This window comes from Rhinolophus hipposideros (assembly GCF_964194185.1).
Source record: "Rhinolophus hipposideros genome assembly, chromosome: 11".
In the NCBI taxonomy this organism is placed as follows: domain Eukaryota; kingdom Metazoa; phylum Chordata; class Mammalia; order Chiroptera; family Rhinolophidae; genus Rhinolophus; species Rhinolophus hipposideros.
In genome coordinates, this window is record NC_138057.1 from 31969164 (window position 1) to 31994074 (window position 24911).

At 40.4% G+C, this 24911-nt stretch overlaps 1 protein-coding gene across 4 annotated transcripts in view; it reads left to right on the top strand.

The window, feature by feature from the left end:
- Nucleotides 1–3085: 3085 nt before the first annotated feature.
- Nucleotides 3086–24911, top strand: part of GLIS3 (GLIS family zinc finger 3) — a 422399-nt gene continuing 400573 nt past the window's right edge. For 2 of the 4 annotated variants that reach the window (XM_081066029.1, XM_081066031.1), the window contains exons 1-2: nucleotides 3182–3645; nucleotides 16137–16619. In XM_081066029.1, the coding sequence (XP_080922155.1) occupies nucleotides 16232–16619 (388 nt within the window). In that variant the 5' untranslated portion in view covers nucleotides 3182–3645; nucleotides 16137–16231. Of the gene's footprint in view, nucleotides 3646–4941; nucleotides 5055–16136; nucleotides 16620–24911 lie in introns of those variants that run through there. The other 2 variants (XM_081066030.1, XM_081066032.1) reach the window with 2 other exon arrangements.

Sequence of the window (24911 nt, forward strand, 5' to 3'; positions counted from 1 at the left end):
GGCCACTGTGTCCCACGGCTATAGCTACGAGATTGTGAATGTTCTTATTTTGTCCTCTAGCTTTGTGTAAGCAGATACACAGGTTCAATGCCTTTTGTGCCCTTTTTGAGGCCGGTTCCTCCACTTGGAAGGGTCTCCTTTGCGTTTCAATTTTCTACCTATTCTTTGAAGTCCAGCTCAGGCAGCCAAGTTACTCCATATCCTATTGTAGAAAATTATTCCTGTCTCCTCTCCGGTCAGTTGTGCTTATCTGACATTGATCATAAGATGCCTTGCACTTTATACATGTCCAGTGTACTTTGCACACATTCAAAGAGCATGCAGAGTTATTTTGTAGGATAGCAATGTTGAAAGAACTTGGGGCTTCTAGACTGGCAAATCCAGCTCTGCCTCTCCCTCTCTTTAACTGTTTACTGAGCTTCAGCTTTCTTTCTTCTAAATGAGAGACTACCAGTGGCCATCTCATACGATTGCTTTGAGAAGCAGAAGAGGGTTTGCTATGTCCCAGAAATCAAGCAAAATTCTTTATGTAACATCCTCCCACGTACAATGCCTATGAGTGTTAATTCCTTTACCCCCAAGCCTGAGACAGTGTAGGTACTCACTGAATATTTCTCAAATGAATGAGAACTGGACTTGAGCTGGCAACAGGGCCCTGTCGGCTGAATCAGCCACTCTGAGTCAGCAGTTGAGATGCATACAACTAATGACGCCATGGAGGGAAGATACCAATGTGTTGCAGTTCCCACCTATCTGTCTGAAAGGCTGTTAGGACATGATTCCTAAGCACGATGGAGAGCTCATGGGGAAGGGAGAGTGTCATGGCCATGCTACACTATTTCCTTTCCCACCATCTTTAATTACTCTCCCCTCCCCAACCCGTGTTGACCAATTCAGTCCAGAATTGGTGCAGATCTTATACTGAGTCATTCCAGGGTTGTACTGGGAGTGCTGCATGTTTACTGTATCCCACGGAATGTAAGGACATTGCACATCTACATTCCTGGCCAAAAAAAAAGAAAAGAAAAAATCAACTAAAGCACTGTACCTATTTAATGGTAAATGTCTTAGGAATGTTAGAAGCTCATGAAAATCCTACCTAAGTGAAAAATGACATTCCCACCCTTGGGCTCTTATAAGTGGAGAGAGTTTTGGGGATCTCCAGGTTGATGACTAATAACGTTCCCAGTGTTTTATTTCCATGAGCCATTGATTAAAGTAGGGAGTAACACTATATTTTTCTCTTCCAACTAAACTATTCCCGTTAAGTGGGAAGTTTTGGAAGCTTCGGTAAGCTCCCAAGATATCATTTCATGCATCAAAACCATTGTATTTAAAGTGATATCTGAGGGACACTGGAAAGGTTTTTTGTAGCCTCCATCCAGCCTTGTCTTGTTCCAGGGGAGCAGTCCATACAGCACAAGAGTGTGAATGAAGAGAATTTCCCATGATGCATTGAAGGGTCAGTGTTCACATCTTGCTCTGCTCCTGAAGGCTGGAGTTAATGAGGACGAGTTTTTATGTGAATGTCAGGCATGTTGCAATAACTAGCCACAATGGAATAGTCATGGCAACTTCTACCACTTGGTTTCTTTGTTTTTGTGATGTTTCAGCATGGTTCATTTTATGAGTATTTTCTTTTCTTCTGTGTGGTTGAACCCATTGATTGCCATCTTGGGTTTGGATACTTGCATTCAAAAGGAGATGAAGAACAGAGGGAAAACTGGAAAATTGACAGAATGATATTATCCTCTGCACTTATTAGTTCTCTCCCTCCACTTTTGCTGACAGATGTTCTGGTGATTAATATTCTGATGAGTTTGTGTCTTTAAAAAAAAGGGAAAATAATAACTTTCCCTAAAGGGAGTCTTGAAAAGCAGCTCGAAACAAGACATAAGAAGTACTGTGAAAATTGGTCTTTTTGGGGGGGTGTCAATATCATGTAACAATATTGACTCTAGTAATATTCCTTCTGAAATAAGATAAGTGAAAATTGTCAACAGTCTTTTTGGTTTGGTTTAGTGGGGTGAATCATTTGTGTACTTGAGGGCTTCTATTTTGATCATAGCATCTACTACCCGGAGGCTAATTTTTATAGGACTAAGAGCCCTAAAATAAAATGTAAGGACTGGTGAAATTCTAAGTGTCTTGAGATGCCCTGATTCATTTCATTCATAAGGGTGAATAATATTCTCGTATTGCAGAAAGGCCTTATGAGGGTATTGTGTGCTTTTACATACATTGATTCTCGAGATGGAAGTCTGTGCATCTGGGGAATACACGTGGGGAAACTCTCAGTTGGTTAATTCCTTCAGGACTCTGATCAAACCAAGCAGAAGGGTTGGGGTCACAGATTAGGGGCGATGTGAAGCTAAGGATATTGAATTCTTCAGGAGAAAGTGCCACTAATAGATGCAACATATGCAAGTAATGTGCCTCCATTCTTAGCGGTCTGTGTTTTATACCCATGCGACACTTTCTTTACCTTCCTCTCTCCTTTGTCTATACTTGACATTAGAAAGATACCAGAGGCATCTTCTGTGCGTCACCTATCCATTTTCGAAGTTATGTACATCCAATCCTGTATAGTAGAAAGAAAGAGCCTTTTGCCATTTTTCACTTCTTAGTTTTTACTTTTCCCGTCTTACTACTGTTTTTCCTTTTTTTTTTTTTTGTCTTTTTTGCTTTGTTCTTTACGATTTGACATCAAATCCTGTCTAAACGCTGAGGCTTTTTCACGTTAAAGAAAAAAGCCAGTTTAACAAGTAAGGCCCCAGAAGAAGGCAAAGTGTCTCCCTGCTGTTACCCGGTTCTGGAGTTCCTCGACTCCTTGGCGCACGGTTAGGAGTGTGTGTGTTAACACGTCGAGAGGGAGACGCAAGCTCGGCCTTCGAATTGGCCAGCCTAGTGACCAGCGAGCCCGCCCCCACCCCTCCCCGCTCCCCCTCCCCCTCCCCCTCCGGCGCTCACACTCAGGAAGCAGCTGGCTGCAGGCCGGCCCTCGCAGCCACACTAACATCCACACTCCTCGCTCGGCCTCCTCCTTCCCTCCCTCCTTCCCCTCGCCCTGCGGCCGCGTCCACACAGCGCAGCCGGGGCAGCCCGGAGCGCGGCGCGCACGGGCACCAGCGCAGCCCCTCCCCGCGCCGCCCTAAGTCGTCCAGGCTCTCACCGGCGCTTCACGGCTTCACCGACGGAACCCGCCGAAAGCAATTAGCCAGCCTCCCGGGCTGCGCCCCCCCCAGACACATCCCCCGGCCTAGGGCGAAGATGAGCAGGACAAGCGAGGCACAAAGTCGAAACTCAACTTTTTAAAACATTATTTGCATGTGTGTGAGTGTGGGGGGGAGAGAATGAGCTGATGCCGAGGGTCCAGCCAACCCCCTTCTGCCTCCTCCTCCCCCTGCCGCGGCTCCCCTCGTACAGGCGCGCGCACACACGGCACTGGGGCCGGGTTTCCGCGCTCTGTCCCCGGGCTTGGATGGGAGTTTTCATTTCCGAAGGAGGCAGAACCCGTGGAGCGCGCTGAAGGGCTGGAGCCCCCCGTTTCTCCTCGCCAGCGCTGGCCGCCCGCTGTCACTCGCCCAGGCTGGCCAGGGGACTGGACCCGCACGCCGGCTTTGTTGTGGAAATCCCGGTTACCTGGTAAGTGGATGCCATAGGAACTTTGCTCGCAGGCGAGAGACGGGGAAGAAACAGGGTGCTTGAGAATGTGGGGGAGTTAACACTCAAGAGACACAAACTAGGGATTAGAGATAGTTTTCCATGCGGAGCCGGTGGCGTTCTCGCGGGTGTAAGGATACCCGCACCCCCGGGGACCCGCAGATTCTCTAAAAGGTATTTATTTACGGAGGTGGGTAGCGACCCTCAGTTAGGAATCAGGCTGTGGTCTTGTCAGTTGCCTCAGAGCGCCCTGTGCAGAGGAGGACGGAAAGGAAATCAACAAGGTTTTCAAGTTTGTTTAATTAGGAAGAGTTTTTGGTTTTTCTTTTAAATTGCATGGGGCAGAGGGCTACGGCATCAGGGCAAGTTACAGGACGCATGGGTATGGTCGTGCACGACACCCAGGAGTCCTCCCCGAAGGGAATCTTCGAAGTGGGAGCTGATGGGGTGACGTGAGGTCTCGCGCGCGCACACGGGGCTCTAGTTGTCTAACAGTTCCACGTGTTTGTGGAGCTCCACGAAGGCTGTTTCCTGTGCTTGGGTTACGCTGCAGCCGATGTTCCCTTTGCTCCAGGAGATCCTTGGGTCGGGGGTACATTATCTCGTGGGGGGGGGACAGGGGGGGATGAGTCCGTGACCCGCATCCTCAGGTCTATAACGATAACCTCCCACGCCGCAAAATGCGCAGACACATTCAGACGCTCATCCTCCCCACCGAGTTCGTCACCTAGAGTTTACCTTTTTAGGCGGCCCGACAAAATGTCAGCACTGTTTGGAAAATGTCTCAGTTTCAGGGACTTTGTCCTGCTCACGTCTCCCGTCCCTATAAATGACCCCGTGTGTATTTTGAAGTCTGCCGGGCAGCTCTCTGGAAAGCGTGAGTGAGCAGCCGGCTCCCTCCTAGACACACACACACCTTGCCTGGAGCCATACTTCCAGGTTACTCACTGGAGCTGACAAGTCACCTCAGGGATGAGGAAGTCACCCAAGTGTCTGGAAAACTTGGCCCTGACGGATTTGTCATCCTATGGATGATTCAATTAGGGACCTGGAGGGAGAAACTTTGGGAAAGGTCGTTTCTGGCTTCGTGGGTCATGCCCTCAACTTGTTGGGGGGCTATTTGGGAGGCAAGAAGTGAAGGATACCTGCGGGTTAGGACAAGAGCGCGCGGAGGGGCCCGGGCCCGCACGGCGGGTGCGGCGCGGTGGTCGTGCGCTCCGTTCCCGCGAGCGGCGAGTGGGGCCGCGACTCCCTCTGGATTCGGACTCCGGAGCCCGCTGGTCCCCCGCTGCTTGGGCTTCCCAGCGGTGGCGCCCTTTCGGCCCCGACTTACTCAGGACTGGGTTGCACAACAGGAAGCCAGCGCTAGTTTGTTTTGTCTTCCTGAGCTCGTAAGCGGACGGCGCTGAGGGTTAGGGGCCCAGGCGGCCGGGGAGGGACCCGGTCTCAGCAGCGCGGCCCCAGCCGCGTTCCGGGACACGCCCCTCGCTCCGCGCGGGACAGCCTAGGGGGCGCGGGGCTGGGACCCCTGCGGGCCACGCTGGGAGGATAGGAACAGATAAGGGTTGCCTTGCTCCTGCCCTGTCCCACGCGCCTCTGCCACCCCTGCGGGTCCTCAGCGCCTCTCCGGGTCTGTCCAGCCCTGCCCCTCCCTGGCAGAGGCCCCGGCCCTCCGCTGTGTATTCCTCATCCCCTTTTAGGCTTCCCCGGCATCAGCTCGGCGCTCATCCCTGGAGCTTCTAAACCCGGGGCAGCGTGTGGAGGGTACTTCCGGAATCGCGGGACTGGACTCTGCAGTTGTGTCCCCCCTTTTACAGAGAGGAGGGCTTTGCACTCTCTCCCTACCTACTTCCAGAACATCAGCATCTCCCAGAGTTTGGGCCCGTGGGCCCTAGAGTTTGAGAAGCGGGATGTTCTGCAGCTCCCCCCAGTGGGCCAATTCCCTTTGGGTTATGAGAAGTGGAAATCTCAAATGTAGACTCTTAAAGCTAGACAGGGCCTTCCTTGGCGATCACCTGTGGATGAGAAAACCGAGCAACAGAGACTTTCAAGGGTTGTGCCCAAGACCACACAGCCAGTTGTCACCGACACAGGACAAACACTCAAGTTGCCAGTCTCAATGCAGAGAGCATTTATTGGCCTGAAGAAGGTGAACTCAAGAGAAATGCAGTCTCCTTCTGTCCCTACTGAAAGCCATGATGAGTCATGATTTCTGCCTTGGGAGTTAGCCAGACGTCTGTTTCCCCCTCTGCCTGTTCGCCCTCTACCGCGTTCTCCACTAGGCCTCCTTTTTTTGCACTAAACCGAGAACTTTTTTTTTTTTTTGGTATAAAATTGATTTGTGTTAGTTTAAATCTCCCCATTCCTTCTCTTCCTCCGCCAAGTTTGCTTCCATTGGTAATGTGTGAAACAGGTGCAACCTGCAAGGATTTGCAGGAAAATGGTTGCAGTGAAGGTTGTCGGGGGAAAGTTTGAAGCCATTTAGAGACAGGAGTGTGTGATTTTTGTAATTGGGAACACGTGGAAGTTTAAGGATCCCCTTTAAACGCATTACAGTTGTATGTTTTCATTAGTTGCTAGAGTAGCCCTGAAACCCCTAACACTACCTTTGAAAGGAAGACTAGTAGGCATTTCTTTTCCAATTACTTTCGAAATGCCGTTCCTTACTGGTAGTTGAATTCCTTTCCTTTGTTGCTCAGAGAACTCAGCAATCCTTGAGTATGAGTAGTTAAATCTAATTGCTACTCTAATTCCCTCTCTCATTGGTTCACCTTAGGCCGGTTTTGAGAGAGCATCTTTTCTCTGACCCCTGATTCCATTCAAGTTTCTTAATAGTAATTGGTTTGTCAGAGATTGAATACATGGGGTCAGTTGGGTTGCTTGGGAGGAAGTGATCATTATTCTAGATAGGAAAAGCAACTTCTTTTTTGGATGGACTCCAGGGTCCACCTATTGGGTGAAATTCCTATTGGGCCAAACTAATCAGGGCAGGGAGGTTAAATAACAGCAAATTAATATTTTGTACTAGCCCTGCCTTCGTTTATATGGCAGAAAGTGGTCTTTCCATCATTTTAGAATAGAGCTAAGTGTTCAGTCTTTTTTTTCTCTGAGTGTTCTTTTCTGCTAGTAAATTAAATCTGAGGACATACTTTCTACTGTCGTCCCTCTCATATTGTAGTTATTGATCTCTGGAGTTGGAATGTTAATTTGTAATTATTTCATAATATAGAAGAAGTCCTTCTTGAAGGAGATAATTCAGGAAGTGGCACCCCGTGCACATTTTCTTCCCTGGCGAAGTCCTTTTCTGTGTTTCTGTAATTATATTCTGTATAGGATATTACAAAGAAGGTGGAAATACAAGACTTAACTGTAACTTTTTCCTAGGTTTGGTTGCCTCATAGACTCAGTCAGGACTGAAAATAAAATAAAATAAAATAAAATAAAATAAAATAAGTGGCACATAGGAAATTGGTGCAATAAAAACGTACTTTACTCATTCCTGGAGAATGAAACATATAACAAAAATCTTTAAAATGAAACTAACGTGAAGTTTGATTGAAAGATGCCCAAATTCTACGTTTCCCCAGTTTCCCATTTACTTCAGACAGAGTTGACACAAAACCCCAATTTTTTTATTGAGATAAAATATCAATACCGAAGAATGCACATATCGTAAGTTTGATGAATTTTCACAAGCTGAACACAACTATATAATTAGCATCTGGATCAAGAAATAGAACATTACCAACACCCAGAAATGTCTTTATTATTTCCTTCTTTTTTAGTCACTGCATTCCCCCAGAGTCACCACTGCCTTGACTTCGAACATATATATTAATTTTGCCTGTTTTTAAAATACCTTATGTAATTGGAATAATTCAGTATGTACTCTTGGATCTGGCTTCTTTCTCTGACATAACAACCTTTTAGTAGGTCAGGTAATTGGGACACTAATGACACAGAAGCCCTATTTTCTGCCCTAATGATGGCCTGATTAGGGAGACTGAACATACACGAGTGAAATGTATAGTGTGAAGTCAGCTTAGGGTGAGCAAGGGGAATGCTGAGGAGCAACCTCTACCATGACAACCCAAAATGCATTTGGCAGGCCCTCTGTTAGGACTGACAACCTTCACAACAAAAGAAGTGCCTGGTCTTAGTACTGAAATGACTATTTGTTTTGTGGCTTTTAGCTAGGATTTTTCACTGTTCATGAGTATGCCAAGATAAAGGCAAGAATAATGTGCCTGCTCAGAAGACTGGAATAGAGTTTTTATGTCACTTTTTCCTAATAGAGAAAGGAATAGATTAGGAGGCATAGACTAGGAACCATGCAACTATAATTAAATTGGTTCCACAAGACACAGAGTGTGGGATTCATGATTGTGTGGCCCTACTTCACTTATACTGTATTTATTCAGGCAATAAATAGTAAACATAGGATATAAATATAATCATTACATATTTTATTTTTATCATCTTTTTCAATATAAATGAACAGTATAGTAAAAAAATATAAATACATGTGAATATATAAATGTAGGAAAATCTAAATGGATGATGCATGTAGTGTGAAAAATATACGTACATATATGGATATAATATAAAACAATCTATGTATATAGAAGGGCTGGGGAACATTCAAAGATAAATCATACATACCCCCCAAGCTTAGTGAAATTAGAATTTAGACAGGAAGATGGAACACAGACAAGTAACTACTATAAGGCAATGGAGAAAGTTATGAATGTTAAACGAGAGGGATGTATAGTAAAATAGTTAACATTGATCTCATTTGATATTCTGTAATGCTATGAACTAGGTACAATAGTGTAATTCTCACCATTTTTTACAGATCTGAGACATAGATTAAGAGAGGATCAGGGAAGGCCTAAGGTAGGTATTTGGGGTGGGCGTGGAGGTTGAATAGGATCTGGAGTTAGGGAAAAAGAGAGCAAAAGAAGGGAGGAGGCGAAGGACCACCCAGGTGGTCTCTAAGGCAATTTATAGGATGAGTAGAAACAAGGATCCAACCATATTCTACTTGGGGAACGGAATTTGTCTGTAAAACTGGAATCATGGAGGCTCTAAGTAGTTGAGAGTAGACTTGAAATGAAGAAAGCTGGTGGGGCGGTTCTTGTGTGATGTGATCTGTTCAAGGTCAAGGACGGGAACAACTGTACATTTCTTCAGGTTCAGTAAGTCTTGCTGAACTGCAGATGGGCAGATATGGTTACAGCATCAGATCAGACCCTGTCCCAGGCTCTTTGTTAAACAGATCAAACTTTCTGAGTATCAGTTATTCCTGAAATTCTGAGCCCCAGCTATGAAGTTTCGTTTCTAAGTTTGCAGAATTCTATCACAGAAAACTAACCAGATGCCAGGGCTATGTATGAATTCTTGTTATTCTTGTGTGTGAAGAAATGGATTAATGTTTTCCCAACCTTTTCAGCATGACCAATAGATTCCACTTCTGTCTGTAACTTGACTGAGTCATTCATGTAGGTTTTTTTTTTTTTTTTTTTTTTTAATAAATATGTTGTCATGTTGGTTAAGGGCCTAGTCATTGTTGTGGATGTTCATACTTCTGCAGTGATGTCACTGAACATTATTTAACTTGTATAAAACTTCTGTCTACCATCAGCTAAAAATAGTTACATTGGTCACTTTTAAGCAGTAACTAATTACACTGAAGGAAAGAAATCACTCAGTTACATGTCTGACAGGGACACATTGTTACACTTGAATATTTGGTTTAATGAGTGATAAATTCACTTTGTTTCTAGAATCTTCCATAGGTAGATGTTTATTACCCATCTGAGAAAGAATGTCATTTTTGTCTTTGCAAATAGCTATTCAAATGGGCTGAGTAATTATTTATGCACACTAAGTGACAATATGCTTTTCATTTGCCATATTTTATTACCTATGTATCTCCTTGTGTGAGGATAGACTAAAAAAAAAATCTCCAGCTAGTTACTTTTCTTTTACATTTCTGAAGAAGCCTTTGTGTCTCAAACCATGGCCATGTGGTGTTCACTCTGCAATTCAGGTAATTAATTCAGCAGTGACATCATAGGGAATGTGTTCATTTTTCCATTTCAAATTCCTCTTCATAGGATCTGATGGTTAACTCATATTAAGAACACATTTTGAAAAACTCAGTTCTCAAAGGCAGTTGTGTGTTAATTTAAACTTGTCCCCCTTTAGCATTGTAAAAGTGAAGTTTTATTCCAGGGAAGGTCATCTACCCTCTGCATGGGAGGAGATCGAAAACTGTCATTTTGATCCTGATTCTGTTATTTGGTTGATTAAGTGATATTTATAGAGCACAACTGATCAATTGATACTAAGTAAAAAGCAAAGTGAAAGATAACAGTGGTAGTAGTGTACCTTTGTATTATTTAATCCTTATTTTTCAGAAAGCTAAAAATGTCGAACATTTAGATCTTTTCTTCATTACAGCTATATTTTGGTATTTGTTTTACTTTGGCTGTTCAACTCCGTCTGTATCTGTAGCTGTTCTTGATAGGTACCTGGGCAGACAGATAGTCCAAATGCTTTTATAACAGTGGCTTTTTTTTGACTGTAACCCACCATACATTTTCCATCTTATCCAGAACATGTGGTATGCATACAGTCATGGACACCCACAAATAATTGAAATAAAACAATACTTGACCATAAATACATTTGATGCCCATTGATACCTTGTATTTTATTCTAGTCGGTTCTACTTCATTAAAAAATTCTTTCACCGTTAAATAATTGATTTTAGGGCCCACCAATGGATTGCAACTAGTTTGAAAAACGCTGCTTTAGAAAGAGTACTTTGTTAAACATGGATCTTATGGCCCATATTCAACTTGGGCCAATGAATCTATGTTTGTCTCAAAATTCTGTTAGGTCCCACGTCATTCTCATTTTGTGTGGTTTCTTACAGCTCACCAAGGAAATCTCTTAATTATTCCCTTTTCCCTTGCCATTTCCGGTAGGGTCACAGTTTTCTAGAACTTTCTGTACTCATTGATGAGTTAATGACTGAGGCAAAGTAAATGAAATGCTTGTAGGTAATTACTACTAAAAGTAGTGACATTTAGTAAGCTTGGGGAGTATGAGAGTTGTATAGATGCACTGAAGTGTGGAAAGTAGATTCTAAGAGAGGTTATTGAACTTTTAATATTGCCCTCCAGCAGTATTTTCCTGAAGGTTCTCAATTTCTTCTAGAATTCTGTAATTACTAGCATTGAGTACATGGTTCTCAATGCTGCTTCTGATTTTTAAGTTAGGATTGACTAACTAGGGAATACATTTCTGCATTGGATTTGGTCATTCCCTTTTTCCCCCACTTTCTTCCCTTTCTTTTCCCTCTACCTCCCCCACTTCTTCCTGTTCTTCTTCCCCCCATCTTCCCTTCTTTTCCTCTGTGTTCTGTCCATATTTTCTACCCATATTTTGAATATTATAGCCACTAATTTAAATTTAAAAGGGCGCTGCCAGATACCGTGTTCTATAAATTTACGGAAGATTGTTTTCATGTTTCAGAAAATTTTATGAAATTCAAAAATTAAAGCAAAGTTAAAATGTGTATATCTCTAATTAGATAGCTACCTTAAGGAAGAGTTGGAATCCACAGGTAAAACAGTCAGGGATTCTATTAGATGGAGTCCATCATGTTCATTATACATATTATCTTTTCTTAGTGATCGTTGAAAGAATAGTCCTGAGTCTCTGAACGGGACACACTAATTTGTCTTCATGTTTTTAAGTGGTATAACTCAGAGCTAAACCGGCTTTAGGAAGAATAATTTCTCCTTTTGATTTCATCTTATGGGTGATTGTATTGCTTGAATAATATCTGTACATCTTAGTATTCAAAATAAGTATGTTAATAGTCTTAGACTTACCAACATTAGACCTTGGGAATGTCCAAATGCCTATGTGGTCTATATGTACTGGTTACCAGTGTAACCTCCCTAAGTTTCTGCTCCCTTCCCAGTAATATGGAATTATCCCAGCCCTGTCTCTATGTAACTTCTATTTTAAAGTCTGTGAATCTGTCAGTGTACTGAATAAAGTTATGAAACCACAGACACGATCAACTATACTTTGTTGTGGGTTACTTTATCGTAATGTATAGTACCCTCCCTTTCAATTTAGAGAAAAGATATTGTACATATCCAATGCATTTCCTCTATAATATCCTCCAGCTTCACAGGCTCCTGTTTGCACTTTCCTCTTGTTAAAATTGCAGACAAGAATAATTTTGATTTATTGGTGACATCTAATATAGCTGTGTTTATATTGTTGCCAATAAAATGACTTACACGATTGGTTTTTGTTTATACAATCTTTTCTGAGGAGTCAGTCACCTGTGTTAGGACAAGGTACATTCTGCTTATTAAAATGAACTCCCGGGATCTAAGAACATTCAGCTCTATCTGTCCTTGATTGCATTGCAAGCTGTGCTTCACACTGCAGCCGTGCATGAGAATAACTTATATTACCTATCAATAGGCTTTTCATTTCTATATTCTTCTGGCTACAAAAGCTGTAAATAGAGAAGCCCATTGGAATAGCATGGGCCTATTAATGATCAAGCCATTGATGGTAAAAAGGCAATGTTAGTGAAATTATACATTCATTAACCCAAAGGGGAAAAAAATAAAAGAATCAATAAAAACTCTATTTTAGGTGGCTTAGACATAGTACATACAAGAAGCCAGCTCAGGAGCGGTTTGTTTGCTGACCAGTATTTTGTGCCTCATTATCAGGTTTTCTATGCAGGGTAAGAAATACTTGTGGCATAAGGAATGGAAAATGTAACAAAGGCTAAATGTAGCCTAAGGAAATGAAATGATGTATGAAAATTAATAATTAACTGGCTCATCAGATGAATTATGACTCTAGATGAGTTTATTAATGATATTTACTCAGAAAGGGCTTTTGGCTGTAAACAGGCCTTATAGAGCTCGTGCTTTTGGAATTTTCTTGAATGGATGAGTTAACATTGCATTTCATTTGTTTAATCTTTTAATCCTTGAGAAACAGTACCTGAGCCTTGGGGAGAAGGTAGAATCATGATTTTTGTATTTTGATTAAAGTCATAGGTTTTCCAGAAAATTAGTGAAATGGTTTTGTGCCTTAGTTTCCTTAGGAGTTAAGTAATTTCCTTCCTGACCTGACTTACAGGAGGGTTTTTTTTTTAAGAGTTTGAAAGTGGTCGAAAGGAACGATTTATTAACCCATGTTGACTCATAGAGCAGAATGAATATTTTTATTGTTTGAATCAATGGAGTATTAGAAATCTAAATGTATTAATATGTCAGATCTTAAGTACTCTAAATTTGTACTTGTGGATGTTTCTTGCTTTTTCTTTTTTTTATTTTGTTTTCTTCTGTTGATACGGCAGGGTAGGGTAGAGTTGTTGGATGGAGGACAAAGAAGGTAATACTGGAGAACTTAAGTTTTTAAATAGAAAGATGCTCTTCTAGTGGAATCCTCCCAGTTAGGTTTTGATACTGATTAGCTGTGATTTTACTTTTTGACAAAGTGTAGGAAAATTTAATCCTAATAATCATTTTTTAAGGTAAGTATCGTCTTTCAGCACATTGCTGGCACGAGAGCCTCCTATGAGCTCTTGCTTTAATGGAGTGGGTAGAGATTATTATTTTTGCTTTCACGTCTACCCAATTTCCTTGATTTAAGTGTCACAGGTATAAAATCTACATATTTATACTTGATCATAGTAAATGGGTATTTTTGATAGTCTTCCTTATCTTAATTATGTGAAAGCCCAGAATTTCAAGCGAATGTTATCACCAACTTCTTCATTTTATGGATGAAAACTGTAAGTGCAGAGGAGTTATAAATGATTGTCCGGCAGCAGAACTCAGGTGTCCTGACTTCTAATTGAGTGCTCTTTTCACTTTGACTCAATGAGGATGTCTTTCTTAAAAGTTAGCAATTTATTCCTTTTTTGTTGACATGTATACTTAGAATGATACATGATCATATGACCTAGCTAAAAAGTATATAAAATATTATACGAATAGACAGAATTGATGTTCAAATTCTGGTATCTAATGCTTGACAAATTTGTTGGCATAATTAATGTGAAAACTGAATTATTAGGCATATTTTCACATACAATTTATTTTATTTTTGTCTTGAGGCTACTTTTTCTCAGCTCACATGCCATCCACCTATTGGTTTTCCTATTATGGCATTAATCGTTTTACTTTCTGGCTGTTGCTTTTTTAGTAATAACATTTAAGTACAGTTTTGTTGTTGTTTTTATTTTCAACCTAAAGCTATTTCATACATGAGTATGGTTTATATAAAAAATAAAAATAAAATATCCAGTCTGTCAGGCAGGTATGAGTGTCTGATAATTAAGTTCTCAGTGTTTTAATTATTTTTCCTTCTCACCAACTTACTGCATTAATGATCTAGTCTAATGCTAAGTACCTACTTAGGTGTTTTTATCCATGTTTTTGATGATAATTCCTGATTGTATATGATCTTACTGCCAAAAACGAGTCCCTTATTTTTAAAAACTTAGGAATGAGCACAGCCTGCAAATTTGCAGACACTTGTCACTTGAACCATGGTCTTAGTGACTCATATTTCCAGTCATGTTGGATAATTCCTCATTTTCAACAAATTGCCAATACAACATATTTTTTTATTGCCTTCTTTTTTTTTCGGTTAGTACTGAATAAGTGCTTTCTTCTGCAGGGTTCAGAGTGCTCAGAAAACAAACACTATTTTATCACTGAGTAGAGAATAGACAGGCATTATAATGTGGCAAAACACAGAGACATTAAATGATTCTTACCCACAATCAACCAGTAAATCAATAGACTAACTGGTAATATACTCGAGTTCTTCTAAATTGACACAGCAGAAAAGGCATTAGAATTTTTCCAATGTAAAAAAAAAAAACTTACAACCAGTCTGATACCAGGGTTCATTTCTTATTATTCCATAAAGAAACTTAAATGATACAGGTTTGGATAAACCTGGATTTGTCTATTCTTGCGACCTATAGTGAAGGGAAGGGCAGGAACAAAACGCAGGTGTGCTTCTGAGGACTAGATGGCATGGCAGTATTAAATTTGACACAATGATAGAGTTCTTAATAAAATAGAGAATTGGTAAAGATGAAGAAAACGTTCCAAATTTTATATTGTTAGTAAATTTTTAAGTTCTTCAACATACGGGCACACCTAGTCAACTTTGCAGAAGGCACAGCGAGTGCTTGGCTTGAAAATTAAATATTTTTGATTTTCAGAAATGATAAAAGAAAAAAATACTCTTCACAAAAATGTTTGCCCTTTTTGATATCCTGTCCTTGATGATTGATGGAGTCATTCATTTGGGAGTTGCATTGGAAATAATTTGTCTAAGACATTGAGTGGGTCATACAGAAAAAAAGAGAACCCATCCAATTGAGCACATCTGGCTGCTATTGCTTTACACTTAGTCTGTATTTCCTGTGTTTGTTCAACTTTGGCTTCTTTCCATGACTGTCATGTCTGTATCAAAGAATACAGATTGCGACTGTGTTTGTCATTCACTAGGAGAAGTGGCACTTAGTCACCTCATTGACTATCCAGTACTTTTGATTCTCCTCTGCTACTTGGGGAAAAGGGTGGTGAGGTTGCAGACGGAAGCTTCATGTAACTATGGTCAATTTAGCATGTGCGGTGCATGGTAAACATACCTTTAGAAGGGCTGTTCTTTCCTTATATTTTTCATAAAACAGTTTTTTTCACAGCCTTTTCCTTTTCTAGGATCTTAACAGGACGTGAGAGTATTGTGCTGTTGATTCTATTTCCATGCCCATAATTCAGGATCAGTATGGAACCAAGATTCTAATGCTGCTATGAATATTTGGATATGTGGACATATGAAGCCTTTGCAAGAGTCCCAGACCTATATTATATTATCTTTTGTGAATCTAGGGACTGGAAAATTTGCTCTTAGAGTGAAAATCAGAGATGGTTTAATGTCCTCAGAATTTCCTTTAGAGGTTATATCTGCCATTTGTTTGTTGGAACCTTTGAAGCATTGGTCTCACAGCTCATGAAGGTAATTCAGTTTGGTTTCCTAAGACTCACTGTAGCAAAAGTGAACTAGTATGGACAGATCCTCTAGGGAGCAAAATAAGTTTCATTTTGCAAGCTGGCACCAGTAAGTTGGTTGTAGTTGCCAAGATCACTGTATTGAGAAGGGCTCAGTGGCAAACAATACAATGCAGTGATCCATAATCATGTCTACCATGAAAGCAGGAGGGGAGAGTGCCTGCCAATGAACCATGTATTTGATGACCTACCTCTGTATGAAAAGGCCATTTTGCTAAGAGTGCTTCTTTTCTTCCTGAGATGAATACTACACAGGTTGAAAACTCACTGTGACTTGTTTTCCATTTTACTTTTAAAAATGCCTGCATTTATTTTTTTAAACAGGCTAATAACCCACACCATGGATAACTTATTGGACTTTGCCTGAAAGGAGTCATTAGTGCTATTGGATATTTGACCTGGCCACAGGTTTTTTCAGAATGAATGGAAGGTCATGCAGCATGAATCTCCACCGGACATCAGGAACCCCACAGGGGCCTGGGATGGTCAGTGGCCAACAGATTCCTCCCATCCGAGCCCACTCAGGGACTCCTGGCCCCCCATCCTGTGGCAGCACACCGAGCCCTGCTATTGGAAGCCTGGCTAACAGTCTCCATCTCAAGATGCCCTCAGGAGGAGGGATGGTTCCTCAGAGCAACATGGCTGAGAGCCCCATCCATCTGCCCGCCCTGAGCCCCAGGAGACAAGTGTTCACCAATGGGAAGTCACGATTCCAGGTCACTCAGGCTGGAGGCATGTCAGGGCCACACACATTAAAGCCAAAGCAGCAGGAGTTTGGAAGTCTTTTTCCTCCAAATCCTGGGAAAGGTAGGATTATCTTTCTGGGCTCTTTTAAAAGTGGAAACTATTTGTTTTCTCCCCCTAGAAATTTGTTTTCTCCCGCAAAATCCTATGGAAAAATGCATGATTCAATGTCAGGGTCAAAGTTGATGGTCTCATAATGATCTGCAGCTTGCTCAGTAACAGGCAGGATGTGTATGTATGTGTGAGGGCCCGGGGACCACAGTGGTAAATGTGACATCTCATGGGCTGTGAAATGGAGTGTAAGACAATATGGAAAGATTAGAAACGGGAAGGTAGGGTGGAGGTGGTGGTGGTGGTGGAAAGGAAAGAGCAAGTTTAGTAAGATTCTATTTTCTGGATCCACAAGCTCTGTGCTGGCTCACAAAGGGCTAGATTCTTCAGGCCAAGGAGGAGAGAGAGGGGTGGCTGGAATTGCCATTATGCTCGGTGGGTGCTAGAAAAAGGATGTTTGGAAGGAAAAGGACAAAAAAGGGAGAAATTTTAATAGCCAATAAAAATGAGGAATTAATACATAGAAATGATAAAAAATTATTCTAAGAGCAGAACCTATAATTTTTCTAATATAGCTAATGACGAGAGAGAAGAAAGCTAGAAGAGAATAATGAAAAGATGTATTTTTTGTGCTCGTGAGAACTAGAAAACCTGGCTAATGTGAAATGGAGAGAATGTACTTTTAATCCAATCGTGTTTGAATTACCATGTATTTTATTTATTTTAATCTCTTCATTTTTATAAGAGTTTATTTAAGCTAAAATTGAGGTCGGTTGATGGGAAGCAAGATCTCAAAAGCTCCAGAATGATCATATATCTTAAATTAAAGAATAATTGTTGAAGAATAGCAAATTATTTGGATGACATACTGTCTCTAGAAACTGGTATTGAATTAATGAGATTATATTGCAAATGATATGTGTGTTTGGGCTAGAAAAAGAAAGAGTATGTATCCCCTATACAATAGAGCTTTGTTATATAAAGTAGCATGATTCTATATTTGTTTAGGTCTTTTTAGCATTGAGTTTTAAATGTTTATGTTTCGTGTATATACCAACAAATAAAATTACGAGCCTCCTGTGAATAGCCATTCACCCAGTTAACTTACAACTCTTAGTTGTGGTGAATAATGATTTATATCAGGCAAGGAACCAAAAAGTCATTTTAGTGTCTGTGTGTTTCTGTATATGGAGAAGTTGGTATAAACGGATAAATTAAAAAACAAAAACAAAAACCTAAACACCTAAATATATGTGTAGCTTTTTCTTTTCTTTTTTATCTATTTATTTGATCTAGGTTTGATTGTTTTATTTCTTAGAGCTACTGATATAAAGTATAGGAAAGACTCCCAGGGGGCTACGTCCAAAATAGCTCTGTAATTGTCAGGCTGCTATGTTCACGGTGAGGCAAGCTGAGTTCCTTAATGCCGAGCTCATGGGTTTGGATTTTCAAGGGCTGAGGCCCAGTAAAATCTTTCACCTGAGGCTTGACTAGTGAACCGTAGCTTGCTTTTATATATACTTGTGTTTGAAATTCTGTCTGGCAGTTATAATGGTGATAATATTAATAACTTGCATTATGATAGTGTAACTCAGCATGTGTCAGGCGTGGTGTTAAGGCTTTCCAATACATTGTCTTAGTTATTCCTCAGAACAGCGTTGTATGCCACTGTTCATCAACCGATATGGGAACAAAGGTCTAGAAGGAGTAAGTAACTCAGCCTTGACAGCCACTAAGGAGCTTGGGAGTATTGCTTTGAGGGTGATCAGAAGTGGTTATAATTATAATGATTTTTAAAAAGTGCTTCAGCTTTTCCCGATTCTCCTCTTTTCAGTTCCCCGGCTCCTTGCTCAGCTTCCAAGCTTATGTTCTGGATCTGCATGGTTGGAGCATGTATGGGCATGGATAAAAGGTCGAGGGCAACTGTGTTATTATACTCCCTGGCCTTGCAGCGTGGATACTACCAGTGATCTGGATGGTGCCAGGAGTGGCTGAATGTGTCTCTTTCAGATCTAGGTTGACGGTCCCTAAACTAAGCCAATAACTGGTTAAGAATGGTGATCTGGGACTGTTTGAACTTCATCCAATCATTTACTCAACAAATTATTATTGAGCATATATTATGGGTGAGCCACTGTTAGGAGGATACAATAGCCAATAAAACATAGTTGCGGAGCTTAAGGAATTGAATTCAGACAAATAAATGGGGAATTAAAATAAAGCACGTTTAGTGCTCTGATAGGAATATACTCAGAGTGATATGGCAACATTTGGAGGGTTCCTAGTGGGGGCTTGATAAGTGGACCTGGGAGGAGAGTAAGATATCTAGGCAGATATCTGAAAGATGAGGAGCTAACGTTGTCATCATGCAATGTGTATGTCCTGCGCGTGTATATGTGCTGTGTGTGTGTGTGTGTGTGTGTGTTTGAAAACAAATGCTTGTAATTTTAATTCATGTGTATTATTTTTTTCCAAACACCTAATATGTTTTTAGTACATAAATATATTATTAAGCTGTTGATACCTCACTGGTTAATAAATAGAAGTGTTAGGTGTTCCTTTTGGCTTAGGGGCAACCATCAAAACATTGCCTAGACAGTAAGAATGCCACGAACTGAGAACATTTGGGAACCTCTGTCATAGGAGTTTATTTTTCTCACACAAAGAGCAAGCCAGGGTGGGGGATGCTGCTGATGGTTGGACGCTCAGGGATATCAGGTCCAAGATGGTGGAGCTTCTCTCCGTCTTTCCCTCTTAGTTGCACACTGGCTTCCTCACTCCAGCTCCTGCTGTGAAGTCTGTCTTCTGAGAAGGGTGAAGGAGAAAGGAAGGACAAAAAGCAAAAAGACAAAAGTGACAACTCCCCCAAATAGAGCCCAATCCTTTAAATGGCTTTTCCAGGAGTCCCACCCAACTATTCCCACTTAATTAACTTATCATACATAACTTACCTTAAATAAAACTCATTCTTTGTTTCTTCTGAATTTACCTTTTTTTTTTTAAAAAAGTTAGGTTTTGTTTTACATTATTTTATATTATGCTTTATTATATTACATTGTATTTTACTTTTCAGCATTTGCCACCTTTGTCTCTCTTGCACTTAAATAAGTTAAACCATCTGTTAGTAAGGTGCAGACATTGTAACACTTCATCCCCAAATTCATAAGCAGGTAATTTCATGCTATATAACTGAAATATATTAATAATACCCAAGGAATTTAACTTTGATACAATAGTATTATTTATATGTAGTTGTATCTTAAAATATAGTAAATTAGTTTTATATTGTTATTTTATATTATACTTATATTTATAATAATAATTATTTTCTTTCCTCATTTGTAATCCAAATGCCCTTTGTAACCATCTTTTTTCTTTTGATCCAGGATTTAATCAAAGATCATGCATTACATTCGGTTGTCCTGTCTCTTAATCTACTTAGATCTAGAACGGCCCCTCTCCCCTTGCCTTTTCTTTATGTGCCAAATAAGTTGATATTTTTAAAGAGTTCAGGTCAGTTGTCTTGCCTCACAATCTGCTTTGTCTGAATGTTTCTTCATGATTGGGTTCAGGTTAAACATTTTTGGCAGGAATACTACATAGGTGATTTGTGTACCAGGCATTTCATTACACCAGGTAGCATTGAATGCTCATTTGTCCTAGTGTTTGTGATGTTGCTTTTTGATCACCTGGCTAAGGTCGTGTTACCAGCTCTCTGCATTGTGAAGGACACTTTACCTTTCAAAATTAATAAATAATCTTCTGTGAATATCTTGTTCTCTAATAGCCTTTCATAGTCTCCATTGATGAATCCTTGCCTGAATCAGTTATTACAGTGTTGCTTTTCTGATTCTAGCGTTCCTTCTATGTTTATTAGCTGGTATTCTTCTGGAAAGAAGAGCGTCTCTCCTCTCTTTTTGAGAATGACTGTATACTCATGCATTCTTTTAAACAAATTTACCATAATGCATTACCATCACTATTCTTTCTGATGCTCAAATTGTCCCAGATTGGGCGAGCAGGTGCCCCTTCACTTCAGGTCCTATGTCCTTTTGATATATTCCCATTAAACACTTCCTTGCTTTCACACATAGCAAGATGTTCTAGGGTACTTCTCGACCACAGATCTGGAATCAGCCATTTTCCCAAAATGGGCCTTATGTGTGGACAGTGTTAGGAAGTATGTCAGAACGAGATCATGAATTCCAGTTAAAATCCAACATGACAGAGTTCTTTTCACACTGCCTCATTGCACATTTGTCAGTGGGGTCCCTGGTTCTCAGCAACGTCAGTGTATTTATTTGCTCTGCCCTATAATAGAGAAAAGGTTTTGCATTTTTCAGCTTTACATTTTTCAGGTAGTAGAAATTAGTTTTGAAAATGATTTCTTACTACACAAAAAGTTTTAATTGTAGTGAGATGAGAATGTTTGTGTTTAGCTAAGCCACTGGGTGGGCATGGAGGACGTTCTGCATTTGGTGACTTCCTGGCCCTGCTAGGTAGTATTGGTGAGTACAGAATCCCAGTTATATTGTACCAATAATGGCACTTCCCCATACTTCCTGCTCAGCAGTTACGAATTGTAATTAGACTGGCAGAAATGCATTTTCAAAGCATCTGGGAAATCAGTTTTATGATCTCTACTTTAAGCACATTTGACATAGCTATTTAAATATTTAAGACAATTTCACATTCACAGTACCTGTAGGACTATATAATTGGGAAGATTTTCATTGTAAAGGTTTTTTATTTAACTGCAGGGCCTCTGACACTTCTTGTTGGGCTCTGTGGTCCTTGGAAACAGGGAGTTAGTTATTCATTAGTGCTTGTGGGTTATTCATTATTGTTGGTCAGAAAAAGCAGAATAATATCAACAAAGGACACCAGACTAATTGGGATTAAAAAACTCTGTTGTGTCACTTAAGGCTAGTGTCTCTTGTAAAGACCTGGCTTAAGAAAAATAATGTATCGTGTGAAACTGAGAGGTCTGAAAACTAATGTACCTTAAATAATACATCAAGTTTTATTTTTCACTGTTTATAGTTTGTTAATTCAATTGGTTATAACCTGAAGCTTAGGTTAGAGTTTGATTCCTTAGTGAGTCAGCTAGCTTCATATTCCCTCCCCACGCCCACCCCCACCTCCACATCGTAAATTTAAAAATACTGCCACTGCTTTAAAATGTTGCTTTCCTATATCATTCCTTCACTTATGTGTATCCCTGGAAAAACAGACAATGAAAGGAATCTGCTAATACCAGGGAGTGAACCACATTGAATGTTGCCGTGTGAGAACTGGGTTAAGAAGAGTGCTTGGGGTCCCGCAGTTTTGAAAAGATGCAGTTGATATACTAGCTAAAGAAAGTTGGGGCAAAATAGTTGGTTACTTTTTTTTTCCACTTCTGCTTTTTAATCATTTATATTTCCTTGCACTTCCAATGTGGCTTCCTGCAGAATTAGAGCAAATAAAGTTAATATTTCGTAAAAGGTTCCAAAAATAACCAAACCAGTCAGACCAAAGGCATTATTCCAGTGGAGGTAGCCAGAGTTTTCATTTCGTCTCGCCAATGAGGCAGGTGAAACACAATGTTTACTTTTGTTTACTCTTTGGGCTACACAGGGTACACTTTGTGTGATTTATTGATGCTGGGTGTAAATCAAATTGATGATGGATTTCCAAGTATTACTGAATGGCAGGCATGATTTGTTCCAGTTATAAAAGCAATTTGTCAATCTCATAACATTCCACCTTTAAAAGAATATATTCCATTAACACCCCGTCTCCCCTACACATACCTCAAATGCTATAGAACATGAAGCTGAAATGTAACATCTGTTAGTCACCTATAGCACATTATTGCTTTTAAATAGCAATCGCTCTGGACCTGTATAATGCTTTGTAGTTGAGAAGCTTGCATATTGATTGTCTCATACAATTTAATCAAAGTCACCATCCTGAGAGGCAGGGCAAGTGTAATCGGCCCCATTTTAGAGAGGAAGAGACTGAGGTTCAGTTTGCTGAGACCTTATTCTTATGTGCTGTGTGGGTTGCCACTGAATAGGACCCCACGATGGAGAACTCTTGTCCCCTCTCTCCGTTAGAGTTTATTGTTGCTGTCATTCCTGAAAGACTAGACCTTTAAAAACTCAAAATCATTCAGCTGCCATTTTCATCCATGAGCTGAGGAAATGGGCCTTTTGCTCCTGTTTTGGAAAAGTGTACTTGACAGTTTGCACCTTCTGGCCCTCGTGAGCGGGGAGGTCATTGTCTCCCTGGCTCGGAATCAGGCAGTCTTTGTGTGATGGCAACCTGAGTGATTAAATGCACAACTATCTTTCCATGCCTCTGTCTATGAAATCTGTAAACCTATACTTAGATTGGCTACTTCAGACCCATAAAACTTTAAGAATAAATGGTTGATGGCTTGTATTTAAGATCTATTTTCATGGCTGCCTTAGTTGAATAATAAAAGAAATAGAAGGCCTCTGTTTGGCTCGGACATAATAAACAGGTTAAAAAATGAGACTTAGGGTATAGGACCTTGCTACTGAAGGATAGTCTCAAGCCAGCAGCTGGAGTAGGGACTGGGGATCTTGGGGAGGGAGAAGGTGAGCATCAGAGAACTTGAGAGCTAGCGCATTGGCTTTCTGGTTAGACACGCGTTTGTGTGGCAGTCTCAGGTGCACATGAGATGGTGCAACAGAAGATGATGTTTATGAGTGGAGGGAGGGCAAAAAAAAATGGAGTTTGCTTTTGAGAGTTAAATTAGATGGTAAGTGTGAAAGTACATTTTATATTATAAACTGCCAGAGGCATGTATTGTTGTTCCCTGATTATAAATCTGTGTGGGGCAGTATTAATCTCCATAAAACACTCAGCAATTGCTGCTGAGTAAGGTGGCCCTGCCCCTCTACTCCGTTTATTCATGTGACCTGTCCTTTGGAATAAAGGCCTGTGGCTTAGTCATAACTCCCAAGTCTCTGCAAGATGAAAAGCTATTCCTTGATGTGTGGATATAGAACCCTAAATACTCTCTATTTTCACAGTTTGCTTCAAAAGCTAGAGAGAAAAAATTCAAATCATAGTAGAAAAACATTGAGGTGAAATGGCATATTTTAAAAGTTTATCTTCCATCTAAAGATTTTATTTTATTTAGATAGGGTGATCTTATAATTTATTATCCAAACCAGGATACTCTCCAGGCGTGAAATGGGCCCCTATTATAATTATGCCTGGGATTATCCTGGATGAGCTGGAAGGCAGGGTCGCCCTACATTTAGAGGAAAATTTAATTGCCTTTAGATTCAGAATTTTACCCAACTGCTTTAAGGTAAAGTAGTTCAATGCACAGGATTAGCCCCATGTAAGTTATTAGCAAAATTATTTCTTGGGGCCAATGAGTGATTGATTATTCATATATTATTAAGTAGAATGCATTATCTGATTGTTCTGGGGTTGAAAATAAGCAAGCTAATAATTATTTAGCACTTTCTATTTTCTACTACTGTTCTTAGCTTTACATATCTTAATTTAATCCATCCCCACCCTATGAAGTATTCCCATGAAAAACACAAGGAAAGATAGACTTAGAAAGATTAAGAAAATTAACCAAGAATTTATGGGGATGGTGCCCTTGACTTAAGAGCCCTAAATACTTTTATAGGCTATTGTTTTGTTTTCTGGCACAGGGTTTGCCTTAACAGGCTAGGTCCTTGGCAGTTGAGAATGATTTCCTGAAAGATCCAGTATGTCTACCATAATTTCTAATATGTGTGGCGGTGTAGTGTCTGGTATATATTTATTTTAAAAAGAACAGTGATCTGAAGCAGAAAAACCATGCCAAATAAATTGTTGCAGGTGTTTGTGTCAATTTCTGTTAAAAGTGCCCCGCCTTACTTGCTTAAGATAGTGGTTTTGGTGGCAATCATAGTAGGAAATGTGATGGTAAAAAGAAAGACACAATAATGGCTAATTTTTGAGCCCTTCTTCTGGGCCAGCTGCTGCGTGGAGCAGAGCTAAGGGTCACACAACTAGAGCATAACCCAGAAGGCCTTCCATGGTGGTTCTGGGGCTCAGAATTCTTTTGAACTCTCGCAATAACCCCCTGTGTCATTAAATTAAGAAAACTAAGGCTTGGAGAGGTGAAGTGATTTAGCAGCTGCCACATGGCTAGTATGTGGCAAAGCGGGGAATTGAATGTAGGCAGGTTCTCTGTGATTCCAGAGCCTTGTGTCTTAATCATTCTACCGTGTTCTGTTCGGGTGAGACATAAGCTTGCTCCTTGTAGCATTATAGGGAGCCAAC